This window comes from Callorhinus ursinus, unplaced genomic scaffold (assembly GCF_003265705.2).
Source record: "Callorhinus ursinus isolate GAN/ISIS: 27379988/994484 unplaced genomic scaffold, GSC_fseal_2.0 scaffold36, whole genome shotgun sequence".
NCBI lineage: Eukaryota > Metazoa > Chordata > Mammalia > Carnivora > Otariidae > Callorhinus > Callorhinus ursinus.
In genome coordinates, this window is record NW_027397098.1 from 3,680,721 (window position 1) to 3,701,319 (window position 20,599).

General features: G+C 39.2%; 1 protein-coding gene across 1 annotated transcript in view; it reads right to left on the reverse strand.

Moving 5' to 3' along the window:
* The window catches only part of PRPF18 (pre-mRNA processing factor 18), a 74,658-nt gene extending 54,731 nt beyond the window's left edge, over positions 1–19,927 (reverse strand). The window contains exons 1-5 of the mRNA XM_073879912.1: positions 19,815–19,927; positions 19,436–19,571; positions 18,179–18,293; positions 16,903–17,215; positions 6,331–6,349 (exon numbers count right to left, since the gene is read on the reverse strand). Coding sequence (XP_073736013.1) covers positions 6,331–6,349; positions 16,903–16,957 — 74 coding nt within the window. The 5' untranslated portion in view covers positions 16,958–17,215; positions 18,179–18,293; positions 19,436–19,571; positions 19,815–19,927. The remainder of the gene's footprint in view (positions 1–6,330; positions 6,350–16,902; positions 17,216–18,178; positions 18,294–19,435; positions 19,572–19,814) is intronic.
* Between the last annotated feature and the right edge of the window lie 672 nt (positions 19,928–20,599).

The following is a 20,599-nucleotide window of genomic DNA, read 5'->3' on the forward strand; positions in this document are numbered from 1 at the left end:
CCAAAATATACACACTTCACCAATTTTTCGAAGAAAGCCCTATTTGTGACAAAAGCTGCTACAGTTCACAGCATCTAAAACAAGGGACAAACATTGCAAGTTGGCAATAGCAGTGGTCATGAGAAAAGCTGGTTATGAACAGCCTCTAAGTGTCAGAAAAATCATTCAGAACACATTTATGTACTATATTTCATCAATTTTAAGATGCTTTTTTTTTTTACACATTTTAACTTCTCTGAAACAGGGATGCATCTCTCAATTGGTGACATCATGTCATTATAACTGGGTGTGTTTATGGGGCGCCTGGGTGGCTTGGTCACTTAAGTGTCCGAATTTTGATTTGGTCTCAGGTCATGATCTCAGGGTCGTGAGATCGAGCCCTGCATCCAGCTGTGCCCTGGATGTGGCAAGCTGCTTAAGATTCTCTCTCTCCCTCTCCCTCTGCACACCCCCCCACCCCTGCTCTAAAAAAAAAAAAATAAATAAAAATAAAATAATATTTGGGTGTGTTTATTTTTCTTAATAGTAAATTTCTCTTAATGGTGCACCTTAGCATTGATGGCTTCCACAGAATCAATAAACTGCAGAATGTCTGGACAGAGGATGCACAGGTTTTTGTTGTGGCTGACAAGGGTAAGACCAAAGAGATGAGAGCCAAAAGGCAGAATCCAGAGGACTGGAATCCATGCCCTGGGCCAGAGTCTCCATGTTATGTATGAAATTATCAGCCCTGTGGCCACGTATTCCTGTCCCCACTTAAGGCTGAAGAGGTACCCCCGCAAGCAGTGCGGACAGGAACAGGAAGTCACTACTAGAAATGGCTGGAAGAGATAGTGGTTGGGAAATGTAACAAGGGCAGGTCCCATCTCCAGCAGGTGGCACCACAAACAGAAAAGACAAATAGATGCGCTTGGGCCTGGCTTGCTCACGGAACAGTAGGGTCAGGCAATTGCATTATGAAATTCAGTAACTAAGGACGTTGGGGACCTTAGCTAAGGGACAGAGCGTGAGCACTATAATTAATCTTTCTGGACTTCAGTTTCTTCATCTGTCAAATGAGGAATAATAATAATAACAACCTAAAAGAATTAGTGTTGATTAAAAAGAGGTAACACAGGGGCACCTGGCTGGCTCAGTCAGTGGAGCATGCAACTCTGGATCTTGGACTTGTGGGTTCAAGCCCCACACTGGGTGTAGATATTACTTAAAATCTTAAAAAGAGAGAGAGAGAGAGGGAGAGATAATTCATGTAAAGGGCTAAACATAGTGCATGGCATATGTAAGTATTCGATGATTTTATGTATCGTTATGGTCATTTCCATAAATATTTTAAAATTGACCCATTCACTTATTCATTCTTTCAACATTTATTTAGCAGTTATGATGCTAAAACCTGAATAGTTTATTGTAGTTTGTTACTGTTTTTTGTCTTTTTAATCTGCTTAGCAACAGCCAATGGCAAATGCCAATTTCTCCTGACTTAATTATCCACAATATATTTTATTTCCATTCCATCACCCTGTCAGTTAGGCAATTGGTTGAATAGGGCTATAGTTTTTACTCTTCACATTAAAACCAATGCTACTGACTCACTGTAAAATATACCATGTCAACAAAGATTTAGAAAGATACCTAAGACTGAAGAAAGAAAAATAGAGAGTAGCTGTGTCACATAAGGAGGTGTGACTGTAGGTCAGTCATTTGCAAAATAAAGATAATACTTAACCGGCAAAGACTTTGAGAGAAACAAATGAGATGATGGATGTCAAAATGCACAAATTAATATGATAAATGGACTCTTAATCATAATAGACTTTTGTTACCAAAAATAACATGATACACCTGAAACTAATTATACCTCATTTTTTAAAAGATTTATTTACTTGAGAGAGAGGCAAAGTGAGAGAGAGAGAGAGCACGAGCATGGGTTAGGGGCAGAGGGAGAAGCAGACTCCCCACTGAGCAGGGAGCCTGACGTGGGACTCGATCCCAGGAGCCTGGGATCATGACCTGAACCGAAGGCAGATGCTTAACCAACTGAGCCACCCAGGTGCCCCAACCTCAATTTTTAAAAAGTAAAAAACAAACAAACAAACAAAAAAAAACAAACATGATTTTCCTTTGATTATAGTATTTAAATGTATTTACATAGTAACTTCCTACTGAAAAATCCCCAAGTTTAATTCTCCAAACTCCTGAGAAAGACAAGGGACAGAAACAATATATTACCCTGAGTTTATATACCACTTTTTAATTGTATTGATGAAAAACATTTTTTTTAAAGATTTATTTATTTATTTTAGAGAGCTAGAGGGTATGTATGAGCAAGCCCGAGGTGGGGGCAGAGGGGGAGGGAGAGGGACAAGCAGACTCCGTACTGAGCAGCACCTGAGCCCAATGCTGGGTTCTCAATCTCATGACCCTGAGATCATGACCTGAGCCAAAATCAAGAGTCAGACACTCAACTAACTGAGCCTCTCAGGCGCTCCTGACAGGAAATTACCCAAGATGTATTAATGGGCATTAGTGCTAAATCTAGAATCTGTGCCTCCTCTTTCCCAAATTTGTGTCTCTACCCTTTGATTCTAAGCCCCTTAATCTTTCAAAAGAAAAAAAAATATACACATAGACCAGAGGTTTCTCATCCTGGCTGACCATTAGAATCATCTGGGAGCTTTAAAAAAATACTAATGCCCAGGCCTTACTCCAGATCCATTAACTCAGAATCTCTGAATGTGGAGTCTGGATATCAGTCATTCTAAAAGTTTCCCAGGGGATTCTTATGTGCATCCATTGTTGAGAAACACTAGTAGAAAATTAAACATCAGCTACGCAATTTCAAAAGCACGTGTGTACCCCTTCCAGTGTCAGCTTTTCTCCTGAAATGGTGTTGTTGAGTATATATTCCATACAAGGCACAGCACTAAGTGTTGACTGCCATGGCATCCTTTCCTCTATACCCCCTTACCTTTTATTTGTACTTTTCTAGTTGTCGTTAACAGTCTGCCTTGCTGTATAGTTATTTTTGTACTTACTTAAGCCATCTTTTAGAATATCTCTTTCTTGGGGCACCTGCCTAGTTCAGTCAGAAGAGCATGTGACTTTTGATCTCAGGGTTGTGAGTTTGAGCCCCACATTGGGTGTAGAAATTACTAAAATAAATAAACTTTAGAATATCCCTTTCTTCAAGATAAGAACTATGACCGTGCCCTTTAATGGGAGCCATCTGCTTAATGTTTTAGTTGCCCACCCTTATCATTTCATCTTGGAATGGCCCTGTATCTCACCTTCCCAGTGCTCACTCCTGCCACACACCTCCCCTCTGAATATTACACCCATTTTCTTTTCCTATGTTCAGCTCTCACCTCCACATACTTTACTTTTGTTCTCAGAGAATTCCATTTACCATTTGTCTTCATTCTTTCAAATGTTTCATCCCCCAAGTATTACCTGAATAACCTTACAATTCTTCCTCTCCCTCCATGGCTCTTCCTGGCTTCACCCTTTCCCACTTCCTACTACCTCTTTGCCTCATCCCCTCCTCCTATAACTTAACCACTTTTCTTCTAAATTCCCCATAGGGGGTATTAGTCCTATTCAAAGGATCTATTGCCAATGGGATGGAGCTGGGGTGCTCAGGAGTGGGGTGCTCTGGTCAGTTCTGGTGAGGTGTTCAATTAGAACTAGATCCTGAAACAAGGAAAAGAGTAGCAGTTGGTGGAGGAGGACCTGATCATTCCACACTGGAGAGACAGGATGGAGGACAGGTAAGAGACAGAGAATAAGGGCTATTGTCAAAATGAAACGTGGAAGAGGTAAATCAAGAACAGCCAGCAAGTTAATGGATCCAGCCAAGAGGAAACAGGTTAGAGTCAGGAACAGACAGACAGAGAAGAGACATAGGTAACAAAGTGCAGAGATCAGAGTCCATGAGCAAGATAGTTAGATGAATGTATTATTTACAGCTTCCTAATTGCGTGCCACACCTCTTTTTGCTGTACCCTGTCAGTATTTTTTTTTAAAGATTTTATTTATTTGACAGAGAGAGATGACAGCAAGAGAGGGAACACAAGCAGGGGGAGTGGGAGGGGGAGAAGCAGGCTCTCTGCTGAGCAGGGAGCCCAATGCAGGGCTCGATCCCAGGACCCTGGGATCATGATCGGAGCCGAAGGCAAACGCTTAACGACTGAGCCACCCAGGCGCCCCAGTACCCTGTCAGTCTTCAAGTGTTCATACCTGCATGGTTTCTGACTCTGTTCTCCATAAACCTTTCCCCTGAGTGTTACTAGACTGGGGTTTTGTGGGGTAAAAGGGGTGAAAATTGCTAGAGATTTATAGTCCTTATAGTAGATGGTAGACTGATATGTTAGTTTCTTATATGTGGTTCCTATTAACAGGGCTAGGGTGAAAATACCTGCCATGAGAAGGTAATGTCAGGTGTTATGAGGGAAGGGTTCAACCAGGCATAAATGTTGATTCAAAGAGGTAGAAGCAGAGGTAATCCTAAGGGTAAATCAAAGTCATTGTAAAGAGAAATTAAAAGTCCATGCCCAAGGACAACATTAAGCATGAGATCACAGGGACAAGTATATGCCCATAAACAGGAGGTGGAGCAAGGAATCAAGAGCCAAAGGCATTAGAAATATCTACCCAAAGCAGAGTGCAATCCTGAAATAAATAGTTGGCATTCTAAGCTGTGCACAATGTATCAGAGCAGGAATTCATCTACATTGAGAATTGGACTCATGTGCTAGGAGTAGCTGGCCAGTTTAAGGATACAGACAGGTTAATCTCTTCCAAAATGTCCCTCCTATCAGACAGGATAGACCTAGAGTTACCCATCTGGGTATTCTTGACTAAGAAATGGAGTTGCCCTCTGGGTTGTATATGAGTATCCTTTAACCATCTTTCAGTCTGGGCCCCACCCATTGGGCCAGAGTTAGAACTATTCTTAGAGGCTGTGGCTACATCAACCTCACCAATCACTTGTTTGGGGCTTCATATAAGATTGCTGGGGTGAGTCTTTGGGGTGTGTAATAGAGAACAGGTGCTAAAATTTGAGGTAGAAACGTATGAACAGAGGTACTGAATATGGGAGGTACCCAGAATTATGGACTTTGTCATTACAAAGGGCCCAGACTCTCTGACAAGGACAGATGAGGAGAGTGGTAGAAGGACAGCCGGGACATCTCCCATCTGACTCATTTCCCTCGCTATTTGGTACTTATTGACTATGGCCTTGTATTATAATGTCTCTTGTCATGCTACAGGGTGTCCTATAGGTGTTTTGAGCAGCCTGAGCTCCTACATAGATTTGACCAGGAGCTGGGCTCATAGAGGTTCAGGATCATAGCAGGAAGAGGTGGTGGTAAAGCAATAAATACCACAAAAGGGAGCATTCAGAGGAGGGGAGTTCAGAGAGCTATTATATATAAATTCAGAGGTTATTTCTGGATTACTCACTTATCTGTTCATCTTTGCCACCATTAAGGTGTACAAAGAGTGCCACCTTCCCAGCCTCCTCTGGAAATTATTATCCTCCATAAATTCTGTAGCTGCCTAAGAGTATCTGGGCACTAGATCATAGTGATTTCCAAATGTCCCAGGAGAGTCATTAATGCAGATGATATTTCAGAATCCATTGAGTCAAAAGACATAAGGTCTTTAAGCACAGCCCCGCCCTGACCTCCCCTGAAAGGGGGGAGTGGAAGTTACAGGATCCACTCAGGGGCCAGAGCCCTTCTCCCTCAGCAGCAACTTGCTAAAACTGAGTGATGGCTCTATGGAGAGCTCTTCCTTTCCCTTGCTTCAACTACCTTCCAGTCCCTAAAGGTAAGTAATATCACCCCTGAGCAAACAAAGACCTGGCAGGATTACATACCTTGCCCACAGTCATACGGCTATGAGCAGAAGACCTAGAATCAGAACCCATATTTGCCTTAGTTCAAAGTCTATGATCTTACCAACCACTGCCTCAACGTAAAAATGAACAGTATTGGAGGACAAAAAAGCACAGCTGAACCCCATGTCAGTGAGACAATCATTAAGGCTTACTGATTTCAACACTAATTCCCATCACGGCTCAAAGAGGAAGAGAAAGTGAGCAAATTGTGGCCACCTGGTCGTCCAGAAGAGCACCAGAGCCCAGCTATGCTAGAAATCAATATAATCAATATAAATGCAGAGATTTTCAGTAAGTAGGTCTACCTTGGAGTGTCTGGAAAAAGATATTTTTGTTGTTGTTGCTTCTTTATTTTTATTTTTCATCAATGGCCCAACCTGCTTTTGATAATGAAATGACTTTCTCAAAATGGCTAGGCTTATACTCACTCAAGGCTCCTTCCAGGACCTAGGAGACATGAGAACACCAATAGATTTGTTAAAATAATCCTTTAAATGAGAGAAAGAATTAGTCTCAACAGGAAGCTGAAATTATAGAATCTTTAAAACTAATATAACCATGTTATAGAAATTTGGAAAACAGAGAAATGAAAGCATACATAATTCCAACTCTACCACCATCATTGTTACCATTTCATAGAACTTATGTATATATTTTCTATGCATATTTACAGACTTTGTAATAATTGTGTGCATCTTTTGAACCCTTTTAAAAATTTTAACTCCAGTATAATTAACATACAGTGTTCTATTAGTTTCAGGTATACAATATAGTGATTCAACACTTCTGTGCATTACTCATTAAGATAAGGGTACTCTTTAATTTCCTTCACCTATTTCCTTCAACCCCCCCTGACACCTCCCCTCTGGTAACCATCAGTTTGCTCTACTACATTTAAGAGTCTGTTTTTTGGTTTGTCTCTTTTGTTTGTTTTGTTTCTTAAATTCCACATATGATTAAAATTATATGGTATCTGTCTTCCTCTGACTTATTTCACTTAGCATTATATCCTCTAGATCCATCCATGTCGTTGCAAATGGCAAGATCTCATTCTTTTTTATGGCCGAGTAATATTCCATTGCATATATATACCACATGTTTATCGGTTCATCTATCAGTGGACACTTGGGCAGCTTCTGTAATTTGGCTATTGTAAATAATACTGCAATAAACACAGGGGTACAAATATCTTTTCAAATTAGTGTTTTGGTATTCTTTGGGTAAATACTTACTAGTGGAATTACTGGACCATATGGTAATTCTATTAATTTTTTGAGGAACCTCCATGCTGTTTCTCACAGTGGCTACACCAGTTTGCATTTCCAGTATCCTGCTTTTTTTTCCTATTACAACATAGGCACTTTTACATTTTGATTAATAGCCTTCTTAACAGCTTATTTAGTTAGCTATATAGCATTTCATGAAGTGTGCTACAACCAAAATTTACTTAAATCATTCCCCTGCTATTGGATATTTAGGTCATTGCAAATTTTTCCTGTTTTAAATTATTCTGCAGTGAACATCTTTATGCAAATAGCATTTTATTGGCATAAAGTGTTAAGATTCTTTACTTCTTCTTATATTCACTACTCTAGGCCTAATCTTAAACATCATATCTCCGAATTAATAGATTAACACGCTAGCCAGTCTCCCTTGCTTCCAATCTGTCCTGCATAACACTAAGAGATTAATTATCCCAAAATACCACTTTCATCATATTCCTTTTCTACTTAAGATATCCTTATTTGCCTGTCTTCCACGTGGTATGATTGGACTACTCTATTATAACCCTTACAGGCCAAAACATAAAGTGTGTTGGGCCCCCAAAGGCTAACCGGCAGGAACCAGGGAAAAAACTGTAGCCAATGAGACTAGATTCACAATACACTAACCCAGGAACAATAGTGGGTCCCTAAATGCTTGTCACAGTGTCCACTGAAGCAAGAAAAACTTGGGTCCAGTTCAAGTTGGACCCACCAGGAGGTCTTATCCAGTAAGGACACGGCATTGATGGTCACTGAGGGGTGGTAACAGACACAGTCAAGCAGAACCAGAAATCAAAGTTCGAGAGAAGTTTATCCAGGTTGAACGAGACTTAGAGTGGGGTGAGCGGTGTCAGATACCCAGGGGTATAGGAGCCAACATAAACTAGACAGGGGATCAGAGCCCAGCCAAATTGGTCTTGGTTTGTGGCATGGTTCCAGAACTACCAGATTACTAGAGTGCAAACAAGGAACCAGGGGAGAAGCCCAGTTGTATAAAGTAGGCCCGTGTAAGAGACAGTAGGGAAGTCTGTGCCTGCAAGCAGCAAGCAGGCTTGTATGTATTTGGGTTTTGGGGGAATCACCACATGATATGTCTGGTTGAGAGCAGTGGACTATGTCTGGAACTAGCGGACCTGGGTTCTTAATGTACTACCCAGGGACTGAGAAGATCTATTTATTACAAGACCACAAAGACTTAGCCTGCTGGTGTCAGCGCCCCCTATCTGCAGCAGGCAGACACTGACATCCAGAAAGAGACTCCAACCAAAACTCAAATAAGTGAAAACACATACTGATGTATGGATAATGAGATGCCTACGTATGGTACAATCCACCAACCTTTTAGCCCGAAGGCATTATCATTGTTAAAAAGATATATAATACCCTATCAACTTCACATAAACAGTATCTCAATGTAAATTTTCTATTTTTCACAAATTGAGAATTAGCTAGCAGTGGATTCGGGTTGAGGGCAGAAGAAGGCAAGAGGAATTCAGAGCTGGCAGCAGACTATTAGACATTGTATTAGTCTGGGTTCTCCAGAGAAACAGAACCAACCGTCTATATGAATATACAGAGATTGGTTTTAAAGAATTGGCTCATGCAATTGTGGAGGCTGACAAGTCCAAAATCCGCAGGGCCAGGCCAGCAGGATGGCGCCCAACAAGAGTTGATGTTGCAGTTTTGTTTTTTTAAGATTTTATTAATTTTGAGAGAGAGAGAGAACACGAGTGGAGGGAGGGGCAAAGCCAGAGGGAGAGAGAGAATCTCAGGCAGACTCCATGCTGAGTGCAGAGTCCAATGCAGGGCTCGATCCCACAACAGTGCAATTACAAGCTGAGCCAAAATCAAGAGTCAGACATTCAATTGAATGAGCCACCCAGGCACCCCGATATTGCAGTCTTGATGCAAAGGCAGCCTGGAGGTAGAATTTCTTCCTCTTTGGGGAATCTCAGCCATTTTCTCTTAAGACCCTCATCTGATTGGGCGAGGCCCACATTATTACAGAGAATAACTGTTTGACTCAAAACTCTACTAATTTAACTGCTAGTGTCATTGAACAAAAAAACTCTAAACATGTTTGACCAAACAACTGGGCGCCATAGCCTGGCCAATATAAAATTAACCATCACAGCCACTGAAACGAATCCATTTCTCATTCTTATGTTTAAGTACTTATCTCTCATGGATCCTGAATACAACCCTTCCCTTGTTGAGTCAGGTCAGCTCTGCCTCTTTCTTGTTCACTAGCATTCACCAGTAAATCATGGCCACTGCTGCTGCTGTGAATACCAATTTCTCTGCCTAAGCAGACCCCTCACTTCCTTCAAGAGTTCAAGTTCACACCAATGCTTCTCTATCAAGTCTTCTGCCATGTGTGGGCTCAAACCTGAGGTGGCAATTCCCTTCTGACTAAATCCAAAAGAAAAGATATAATGAGGCATCAGAAAAAAGCCACAGAGGAATGAGAGCTGGAGCTAAAATTTTCCCCTCAACATATTCACTAACCTGAAAGAAGACTAGCTACACAAGGAAATACATTTGAGAGAGCCATTCTCCACCTATTCGTGACACTCAAGAACACTGCAGCATCTCTTCAAGGTCAAGAACACTTATTTATAGCTGAGTCCTGCTTCCTTTAAATTTTTCAGTGTTGCATCATATATTTAGTTGACTAGAGCCAAATTAAGCACAGATAATAATATAGAGTTGATTTTTTATTGAGATAAAATTTACATGCAGTTAAATGTATAGATCTTAAGTGTATGGTTAAATGAGTTTTGATTAACATATACACGTGTAAACACCACTTCCTTCACTACGACTCCCTCCTCATGGACTTGGCTTTTTATTAAATAGCCTCTTCTCTATTTTTTCTTTATTTGTTTTTAAATAATAGATTAGGGCGGCTGGCTGGCTCAGTCCGTAGACCATGAGACTCTTGATCTTGGGGTCGTGAGTTCAAGCCCCACGCTGGGTGTAGTTTACGTTAAAAAAATATGTATACATATGTAAAATAATAGACTATCTTTCTTTTTTAGGGCAGTTTTAGGTTTATAGAAAAATGAGCAGAACATACAGAGTTCCCAGATACCCCTCTCCCCTCTGCCCCGTTTCCTCCATTGTTAACACCTTGCATTAGTATAGTGCCTTTGTCAGAACTGATGAGCCAATATTGAAAGATTATGATTATCTAAAGTCCAAATTTACAGAAGGGTTCACACTTTGTGTTGTATAGTCTATGGGTTTTGACAAATGTATAATGACATATATATACCATTACAGTATCATAGTTTCATTGTCCCTGTGCTTCATCTAGTCATTCTTTCCTCCCACCTTCTGATCCCTAGAAACTGGTATTATTTTCTCCATAGTTTTGCCTTTCCAAGAATGTCACATAGTTGGAATCATGCACTATGTAGCTGTTTCAGATTGGCTTCTTTCATTTTGCAATATGCAGTTAAGTCTCCTCCATGTCTTTTTGTGGCTTAATAGCTCATTACTTTTTCATCACTGAATAATATTCTACGGTCTGGATGTACCACAGTCCATTTATCCCTTCACTTACTGAAAGACATCTTGTTTGTTTCCAAGTTTTGGCAATCATAAGTAAAGCTGCTATAAACAGTGTGCAGATTTTTGTGTGAATGTTAAATTTTCAGCTCATTTGAGTTAATACCAAGGAGCATGATTGCTGGATCATATGGTAAGAGTATGTTTAGGCTTTATAAAAAATACAAACCAGACAAAAACAAAACGCAAAAAAAACCCTGCTAAATTGTCTTCCAAACTCACTGTATTATTTTGTATTCCCACCACCAAGTTCCTGTTGCTCCACATACTCAGTAGCATTTCGCATTTTCAGTGTTTTGGATTTTGGCTACTCTAATAGATGAATAGCGATGTATAGTGGTATCCTGTTGTTGTTTTTAAAGATTTTATTTATTTATTTGACAGAGAGAGAGGGAACACAAGCAGTGGGAGTGGGAGTGGGAGAGGGAGAAGCAGGCTTCCCGTGGAGCAGGGAGCCCGATGCGGGGCTCGATCCCAGCACCCTGGGATCATGACCTGAGCCGAAGGCAGACGCTTAACGACTTGAGCCACCCAGGCGCCCCTCTTGTTGTTTTAACTTGCAATTCCTTTTTGATATACGATGTTGAACACCTCTTCATATAATCATTGGCCATTTGTGTATCTTCTTTGGTGACATGACTGTTCAGATCTTTTGTCCATTAAAAAAATTGAGCTGTTTGTTTTCTTATTGAGTTTTAAGAGTTCTTTACATATTTGGATGCCAGTCCTTTATCAGATATGTATTTTGCAAAAATTTTCCTCTCAATTTTTGCCTTACTTCATTCTCTGAACAGTGTCCATTGCAGAAAGTTTTTTTAATTTTAATGAAGTCCAATATATCAATTTTTTTCTTTCATGGACCATGCTTTTGGTGCTTTATCTGAAAAGTCATCACCAAAACCAGTCACTTAGATTTTCTATTTTATCTTCTATGAGTTCTGTATATTTAAGTTTATAATTCATTTTGAGTTACTTTTTGTGAAAAGTGTATAGGTTCATTTTTTGCATTTGAGTATCCAGTTGTTTAAGCACCATTTGGTGAAAAGACTATTATTTATCCATTAAGTTGCCTTTTGCTACTTTGTCTAAGATGACTTGACTATATTTGTGTGGATTTATTTCTGGGCTCTCTATTCTTCGGTTAGGATTGCATTAAATCTATAGATCAAGTTGGAAAGAACTGACTTCTTGATATACTGTGTATTCCTACCCATATGCATGGACTGTCTCTCCATTCACTTAGATTTTCTTTGATCTCTATTTCAATTTTGGTGCTAACGTACATAGTATTATGTTTTTAATTTCAAATTCCCCTTGCTTATTGCTAGTTCCTAAAGAGTCAATTGACTTTTATATATTAACCTTGTATCTCGCAACCTTGCTATGACCACTTAGTTTTAGGTATTTTTTTGTTGTTGATTCTTTGAGATTTTCTACATAGACAGTCATGTCATCTGCAAACAAAGACTGTTTTATAACTTCCTTCTCAACCTGTTTATCTTTCCCCCCTTTTCTTGTCTTATTCCATTAGTTATGACTTCAAGTATGAGGTTGAATAGGTGTGGTGAGAGTACATTTTTGTCATGTTCCCAATCAATTAGGAAAGTATCTCGTTTCTCAACATTAAGTATAATGTTGAGTAGGTTTTTTAATAGATATTCTTTATAAAGTTAAGGAAGTTCCCCTCCATTCCTAGTTTTTGAGAGTTTTTACCATGAATAAGTGTCAGATTTTCTGCATCTATCAATATGCAGATGATTTTTCTTCTTTAGCCTGTTGATGTGATGGATTACATTAATTGATTTCAAATGTTGAACTAGCCTTGTGTAACTGGAATAAATCCCACTTGGTTGTGGTGTATCATTTTTTATTCATTGTTTGATTTGATTTGCTACTATTCTGTTGAGGAAGAATTGATTTTTGAGCAGCAGTAAAACATATATTATTTTACAATAATCCACATGGTTTTGTGCAGAAAGAAAATTTTTTTACATTCTTTGTATAGTAGAATTTGCAAAGGTTAATTGGGGCTATATAGTCAAGAATATAAAGTAATAGGATTGGGTTAAAAAATGATATCTACATATTTTTTGTATTTGTCCCCTCTCTCCATCTGCAGCATCTCTCACCAATTGTGATACCCTCCCCTTCACTCTCTACCACTCCAAATCACACTACCTTTTAGGAAAGCTCAGAAGGATTTCCAATTTTTCAGGGTAGATTAAACTAAAGATCAAATTAAAGAAGTATTTTTACCTGCTCACTCCTGAAACCAAACAAAAATGATAGTAAAGAAATAAAAAAATGCAAAGCCACAAAAGAGAGAGAGAGAGAGAGAGAGAGAATGGAAAGAAACAACAGATAAGTATTATCAATGAAATTTTGGAAAATGGAAAACAGATGGTAGAGTGGAAATTTTCTTAGCAAGACAGGAGAAAGCTAAAAAAAAACCACAACCAGACTTGTTGGCAATAGCATACCAACAAGAAGCAATCCAATTCACCTAAAAGAACCCTGGGAAGGCCTGGACATTAGAGGCACCAAATAAGACAGAAGGTGGGTGTGAGAATGGGATTAAAGTGTATAAAAAAATCTCTCCCATACTCCATAAACTCCTCTATCAACCCACAGAAGGGGTAAGAGGGTCACTGTATTTTTGGAGAAGTTTAACCCTACACTCTGGCCATGGACACTAGTCATTGTAGAGGAAGGCAATAAAGAAATGTCCCTGAAACATTTTTACATGGAAGTCTGCATAGTGAATGATACCATCCAAGGTCCCTTTTCCCACTATCATCTCCCAAGCGCATATCACTAACCACCACTGCACCACACCACCACCCTTCATCTACCCCTATACTCCTGGAGAAAATGTGCAGAGACATTTGCATTTGGTGTTATTCCAATAAAACAACTATGTGTCTGACAATTACCCTACAGTGAAGCCCACCAGACAACAGCCCTATTCATACACATTAAGCTTCTAATTATTATTTTTTAATATCTATTTCTGTAGGTAAAAGGACAGCCCATGAGCACTAAACAATTGAGGAACACCTTTAATGTTGTTCTTTTTCAAGAAGGCTTTGAATATTTTAAGTCCTTTGCAATTCTACCAAAATACAATTGGCTAGTCAATTTCTACAAAAACACCTGGTTGGATTGAAATCAATTTGGGGAGAAGTAACACACTGGCAATATTGGGTCCTCCAACTCTTCAACATGTATCTCTCCATTTCTGGAGATATTTTTTATTTTTTTCTCAAAGGTATTTTGTAGTTTCCAGGAGAGGGATCTTGCATATCTTTTGCTAAATTCTTCCTAAATGTTGTTAAATTTGACATTTCTGTAAATGGAATTAAAAATTGTCATTTCCAAGGTGCCTAGTGGCTCATTTGGTTAAGCATCTGACTCTTGATTTTAGCTCAGGTCATGATCTCAGGGTCATGGGATCAAGCCCCATATCAGCTCCTTGCTCAGCTCAGAGTCTGCTTAGGATTCTCTCCCTCGTTCTCTGCCCTTCCCCCACTGCTTGTGCATGCACTCTCTCCCTCAAAAAAATTTATTTTCATTTCCAATTGTTTGCTGCTAGTATATAAAGTTAAAATTGATTTTTGAATTGTAAATTCGTATATTGCAACGTTGCTAAATTCTCATCTTTTTTTGTAGATTCCTTAGGATTGTCTACGTCAACAGTCCACGATTTAGACTAATTGATACACCTGTGTAATCCACACTCCATCAAGATATAGAACATCTACCTACCCCCCAAATATCCCTTGTGTCCCTTCCTAGTTAATCCCACCAGAGGCAGTAATTGTTCTGAGTTTTTTCCATCATGAAGTAGTTCTGCCTCCTCTAAAGCTTTGCATAAATGGAATCATACAGTATGTACTCCAGTTTTGTTCACTCAGCATAATGTCTATGAAATTCACCCATACTGTTACATGTATAAATAGTACATTTTGATCACTAATATTACACTGTATGATTATATCAAAATTTTAAAATCCATTTTCCTACCGATAGATCTTTTGTTCCAGATTTTAGCTATTAGGAAGAGAGCTGCGACAAGTATTCCTGTCCAACTATCTGTGTTGGCATACATTTTCATTTCTCTTGGGTATATACCTAGCAGTGGGATTGCTGGCTCAAAGGAAGGGATAACTTTATAAGAAACTACCAAACCTTTCCAACGTGATTTTATAACTTTACATTACACCAGCAATTTATGAGACTGCTTTTCACCCTCCTCTCAACATTTCTATCATCCTTTCTAATTTATTTTAACCATTCTAATGGTGTCTTGTGGGTTTTGTTCCTACGTGGGTATTTGTTTATTTTGGAAACAATCTCAAACTTTCAGAAAAGTTACAGGTACAGTGCAAAGTACTTTTCCTCCTAAACCAGTTGAGAGAAGTTGTTAATATCATGTTCCTTACTCTCAAATACTTTAGTATATATTTCCTAAAGACAAGGATAGTCTCCTGCATAATCACAACACCATCAACAAAGTGAGGAAATTAACATTAATACAGTACCATTTAATTCTTCTACCACATTTAAGTTTCACCAATTGTTCCAGTAACAATCTTAATAGCAAAAGGAGCCGGTCCAGGATAATACACTGCATTTACTTGTCATGTTTCTTTTGTTTCTTTCTATCTGGAATAGCTCCTTGGTCTTTTCTTGATTTTCATGACCTTGACAATTTTCTGAAGATTACAGAACAGTTATTTTGTATAATGTCCTTCAATTTGGGTTTCTCTGCTGTTTCCTCACTATTAGATTCAGCTTATGAATCTTCAACAGGAGTTATCGCAGAAGTGATGTTTTGTGTGTTCTTCTTGTTATGTTCTAGCGGTGGTTCTGATTTCAGTTTGTCCCATTACTAGGGATGTTGCCTTGGTTCATTTGATTAAGATGGTGTCTGCCAGGCTTCTCCCACTATCAAGTTACTTTTTCCCTTTGTAATCAATAAGTGCTTCACGAGGAGGTAATTTAAGACTATATAGACATCTATTCCTTCACCTAACTTTCAATTTATTCACATATTTACTCAGAGCAAGTGTGGACTCATGGATTCTTGTTTTATTCAACAGCTTACAATTTGTTACTATTATTTATTTTGAAGTCATAGTGTTCCAGATTTCACCAGTGGGAATATGGCCTTTGACAGATCACCATCATTCCTTAAGAATTCCTTACTTTAGGGCACAAAATGTTCCAGGCTCATTTTGTACATTCCCTACTCCAGTCCTCAAATCAGTCATTTCTCAACAAAAAGCCTTGGTTCTTTTACATTGAGAAGCATTTTCAGAAATCAAGACTGGGCCTCTAAATACACTCATAGTTGATGTTTTCAAACCTTGTCAGCGGTCGCAGCTAGCAATAATATCGTTGTGTATATCTACGGATACCCACATATACATACATATTCATGGACATAAACACAGGTATATATGCATATACATACACATATTATATCCATACTTATGTATTTACTTACATAAGTGAATTCCAACATGACTAGTTCATTCTACTTTCTACATTTATAACTCCCTTCTCTGACAGTAAGAAACCTAGCTCCCATGATCATTAATATACATTAATAATACATTCAATTTGTTTTCTGGTTGTTCACTTCATTCTTTTTTCCTCTCTTCCTTCCTTGTTTTGGGTTACTTGAATACTTCATAGTATTCCATTTTGATTTCTCTGTTAGCTTTTTAGCTACATATCTTGCATTATTTTTAGCAGTTACTCCAAGGATTTCAATTTACATCTTTATATTACCACAATCTACTTAGACTTTATTCTGTACTGCTTCACATAAAATATAGCAACCTTTGAATATCATAGTTTTATTTACCACTCTTTCAACTTGGTGAGATTTTTGTCATATGTATTATATGTACTTATGTTATAAACCCCACAATACTCTGTTATAAGCTTCATTATGCAATCATATGCTTTTTCAAGAAATTAAGAAAATGTGTACATGCGGCGCCTGGCTGGCTCAGTTGGTGGAGCATGTAACTCTTGATCTCAGGGTTATGATTTCAAGCCCCACTTTGGGTACAGAGATTACTTAAAAATAAAATCTTAAAAAAAAAAGAAAAGAAAATGTGTACATTCTCTCATGTTTACCCAAATACTTACCATTTCCTGTGCTCTTTATTCCTTCCATTGAATCCAAGTTATCATCTGGTGTCATTCATCTCTCACTTAAAGAATTCCCTTAAGTATTTCTTACAGCACAACACACCGATTCTTAGCTTTAGTCCATCTGAAAACATCTTTATTTTTCTTCATTTTTGAAAGATAATCTGGTAGCATATAGAAGCTGGGTTGACAGCTTTACTTATTTCAGTACTTAAAGGTGTTATTCAATCGTCATCATGGGTTGGGTTTCCTAGGAGGTAGAAATTTAGCCAGCAGAACGTTTATTAAGGAGTCTCTTTGGTATCAAAACCTGTGGAAAGGAGACAGAAGCAAGAGTAGTCAGAAGGAAAAACTGAGCTCTGATGCATGTCCTATAGTAGCCTCAGCCAATGCCTGGGGGAGATCTGGAGTAAGAATGGCCCTTCAGATTTGTCTTGCATCGGGCCAAGAAGGTCAGGTCCCGATCAACCCCTGGCTGTAGGTATCCCAGGAAGAGGCTTGATCTTAAGTGAGTCAGTGCTCTACAGCTGAGGCAATCCCCCCGAAAGGGGCTGAAAACAGAAGGCTGTCTGCTGACGGCACTCCTCCCAGCTGGGGCAATGGGTTTCCCACTAATGTGAGCTGGGTGTGTATCACAGACTTCTGGTCTCCCCTGTTTCTCAGGAGAAGTCTGCCTTATTTGTATATTCTCCTGGCTCCTTCTTCTTTGTCTTTAGATGCCAACAGTCGGTCACATGCCTAGTATTGTTTTCTTTGTATTTACTCTGCGTGTGCTTCACTGACCTTGGATCCATTAGTGTTTTTACCAAATGGCTAAGTTTTCAGCCATTATTTCTTCAAATATTTTTTCTTCCCTACTCTCTTGGCTCCTTCTAGTATTCCAATCACATGTATTAGACTGCTTGGATTTCAGAAACCATAGCTCTCTGGAAATCTATTCATATTTCTTCTATCTTTTCTCCCTTTTCTTGAATCTGAACAATTCCCATTTATCTGCTTTCAAATTCACCGATTCTTGTGCATTCTCCAATCTGCCATTAAGCAGATCTAGTAAGTTTTTCATTTTTAGTTGCTGTATTTTTCACCTAGAATTTTCATTTGAGTCTGCTATAGACTGAATGTGTCTCTCCCTGCCATTCACATGTTGAAATCCTAACCCCCAGTGTGATGGCATTAGGGCGTGGGGCCCCTGAGAGGTAATGAGGTCATGAGGTGGAGTCTTCGTGAATGGTATTAGTGCCCTCCTACAAGAAGCCCCAGGGAGCTCCCTTACTCTTTCTGTCATGCAAGGACACAGGAGAAGGTGACCATCTATGAACGAGGAAGCAGGACGTCACCAGAGACCAGATCTGTTGGTGCCTTGATCCTGGACTGCCCGGCTTCCAGAACTGTGAGAAATAAATGTTTGTTATTTAAGCCACCCAGGCTATGGGGTTTTTGTTAGAGCAGCGCAAACACATGAAAATGGACTTTTCATTCTATTTTGGGGCTGTTTCTCCATCTGTTCATTCACCAAGACTACATTTTCCTGTAAGTCCTTATGCATATTTATAATAGCTGCTTTAAAGTCTCTGTCTACTATGTACCACGTAAGGTTTGGTTTTCCTTGATTGTTTTCTCCTTCTTGCATATGGGTCATATTTTCCCGTTTCTTTACACATTTGGTCATTTTTATTGTATACTAGACATTAGGAATTATACATTGTAGAAATTCTGGATTCTATTATATTGCTCAGAAGAGTGCAATTTTTGTTCTAATAGGGAATCAAATTGGCTGGACTCAAATTCCTAAGTCTGTCTCCTCTGTTTTTGGGTGACAGCTGAAATATCTGCTCAATTCTTTCAGTTTCTAGCGGTCACTTTTTCTCTGTATTCTATGTGGTCTCTCCTACTGATTCATATTTCAGCGGCTGGACAAGAATTTGAGCAGTTTATATGCAGATTTGGGGTTCACCACCTCTATGACCCCCTCCCTCCTCGGATGCGCCCTCCCAGCTCCCCAGTTGCTCTTCCAGTCCTGAACTCTATACTCTGATACCAGTATTCAGGAGGCTTCATTCTGAGCCACATAATGGATTGGCAAACAACTGTGAGGAAAACTCCAAATCAAAAATCACAATGGTGTAATTCCAATCTTTTAAAGGTAGACTCCTCTCCAATACCTGCCTGCATCTAGTCTCTGTCAAACATCTTCAAATAGTTGGTTTTTAATATTCCCATCCAGACTCTATCATTGTTATCTGTGGGAAGATTAGCCTGACCGAGGTACACTACCATTACTTGAAGTCAAATTTCCCCATATTACTATTGTTCTCCATACTGGAATCATACCTAAATCCTGATTTGTCTATGTCAGTGTTGTAATTCATTTGCTTTGCATCGGTGCTATGTTTAGGGAGGGTCATAGATCAGTCTGGAAACCCGAAGCTACTCTTTGCTGTCTAGCTATAAAGGGCTTTAATACAGGGAATTGGTGGCTTATCCCAAAAAAAGCCTTAAGGGAGCGATGGTTAGAGAAACCGCTACTGACCTCAACTTGGAGTGCTCAAGCAGGTGGTTTTCAAAACTCGCCTTGAAGTTTCCACAATTCTGGCTGCAACTGACTGGAGAATAATGAACTCTCCGTTACTTTGGTTCAAGGATGCCTCTCATCAGTACACTCCAGCCTGGGACCATACAACAAAGGGGAATCTAGCAAATGTAGCTCCTGGCTTCTCTTCAAAGCAAAGGAGACTTTAGAAGGGGTGGTGGTGATGCCAAGTTGATCACAGGTAATTCAAACAGGGCATGTGACCCAAATTAGCCAAAGGCACAGGAGGGAAAGGGAGCTGCAGAGCTTCTGGAAAAAAATTATTTGCTGATAAACTAAAAACGAAACGAAACGAAACAAAACAAACCCAAAGACTCACAAGAACAATGGTCCTTCTTCTTACAATGGAGTTTTTTCATGTGATTCTTGGAACAGAGGCATTGATCTTATGATCGTGATGAGGAGCCAGCTGAGATGGAAGCAAATATGGTGTCTGAAGCCTGTCCAGCCTGGACTTCCTGTTGTGAGAATAAGTGTTATTATTTAAGATATTTTCAAATTGGTTTATTTTGTTACTTGCAGCAGATGCGGTCCCTTATTTAGATCATAGAGGTAAATCCCAGAAGAAACATTTAAAGGGGTGAAAGTGGTAGCCTTTAAGGAGTAAGACTGGGGTAATGGGATGTGGTACAGTGCACATTGGCTTTTATTCTATGTCTTATGCTATTTAACATTGTGAAGAAGATACATGCACTACTTGGATAAAAAAAAATTAATTAGAAAAGAGACAATCTGACAACTCCTCTCCCTCTCCACACCACAGTTTTCATGATTAACTCTGATTTTAGCACAAAAGGAAATGGCAGCTAAACACAACAGTTCTTCCCTGCTTTTATTTCAGGTGATCATCACTTCTAGTTGCCTATTGAAGAATCCCATCCTCATCCCCCTCAATCTACTGTCTGCCACTAAAATTATCATTCCAAAGGGCAAATATGATCACATCTCTCTCCTGCTTAAAACCCCTAATTGGCTTCATTTTGCCTCTACAGGATAAAATGCAAATTCCATAATATGGCATCCAAGACTCTTCATGATCTGGGCCCTTACATTCTCTAATGTATATACTCCAGCTATTTTGAAAATCTTGCTTTTCTCCACACT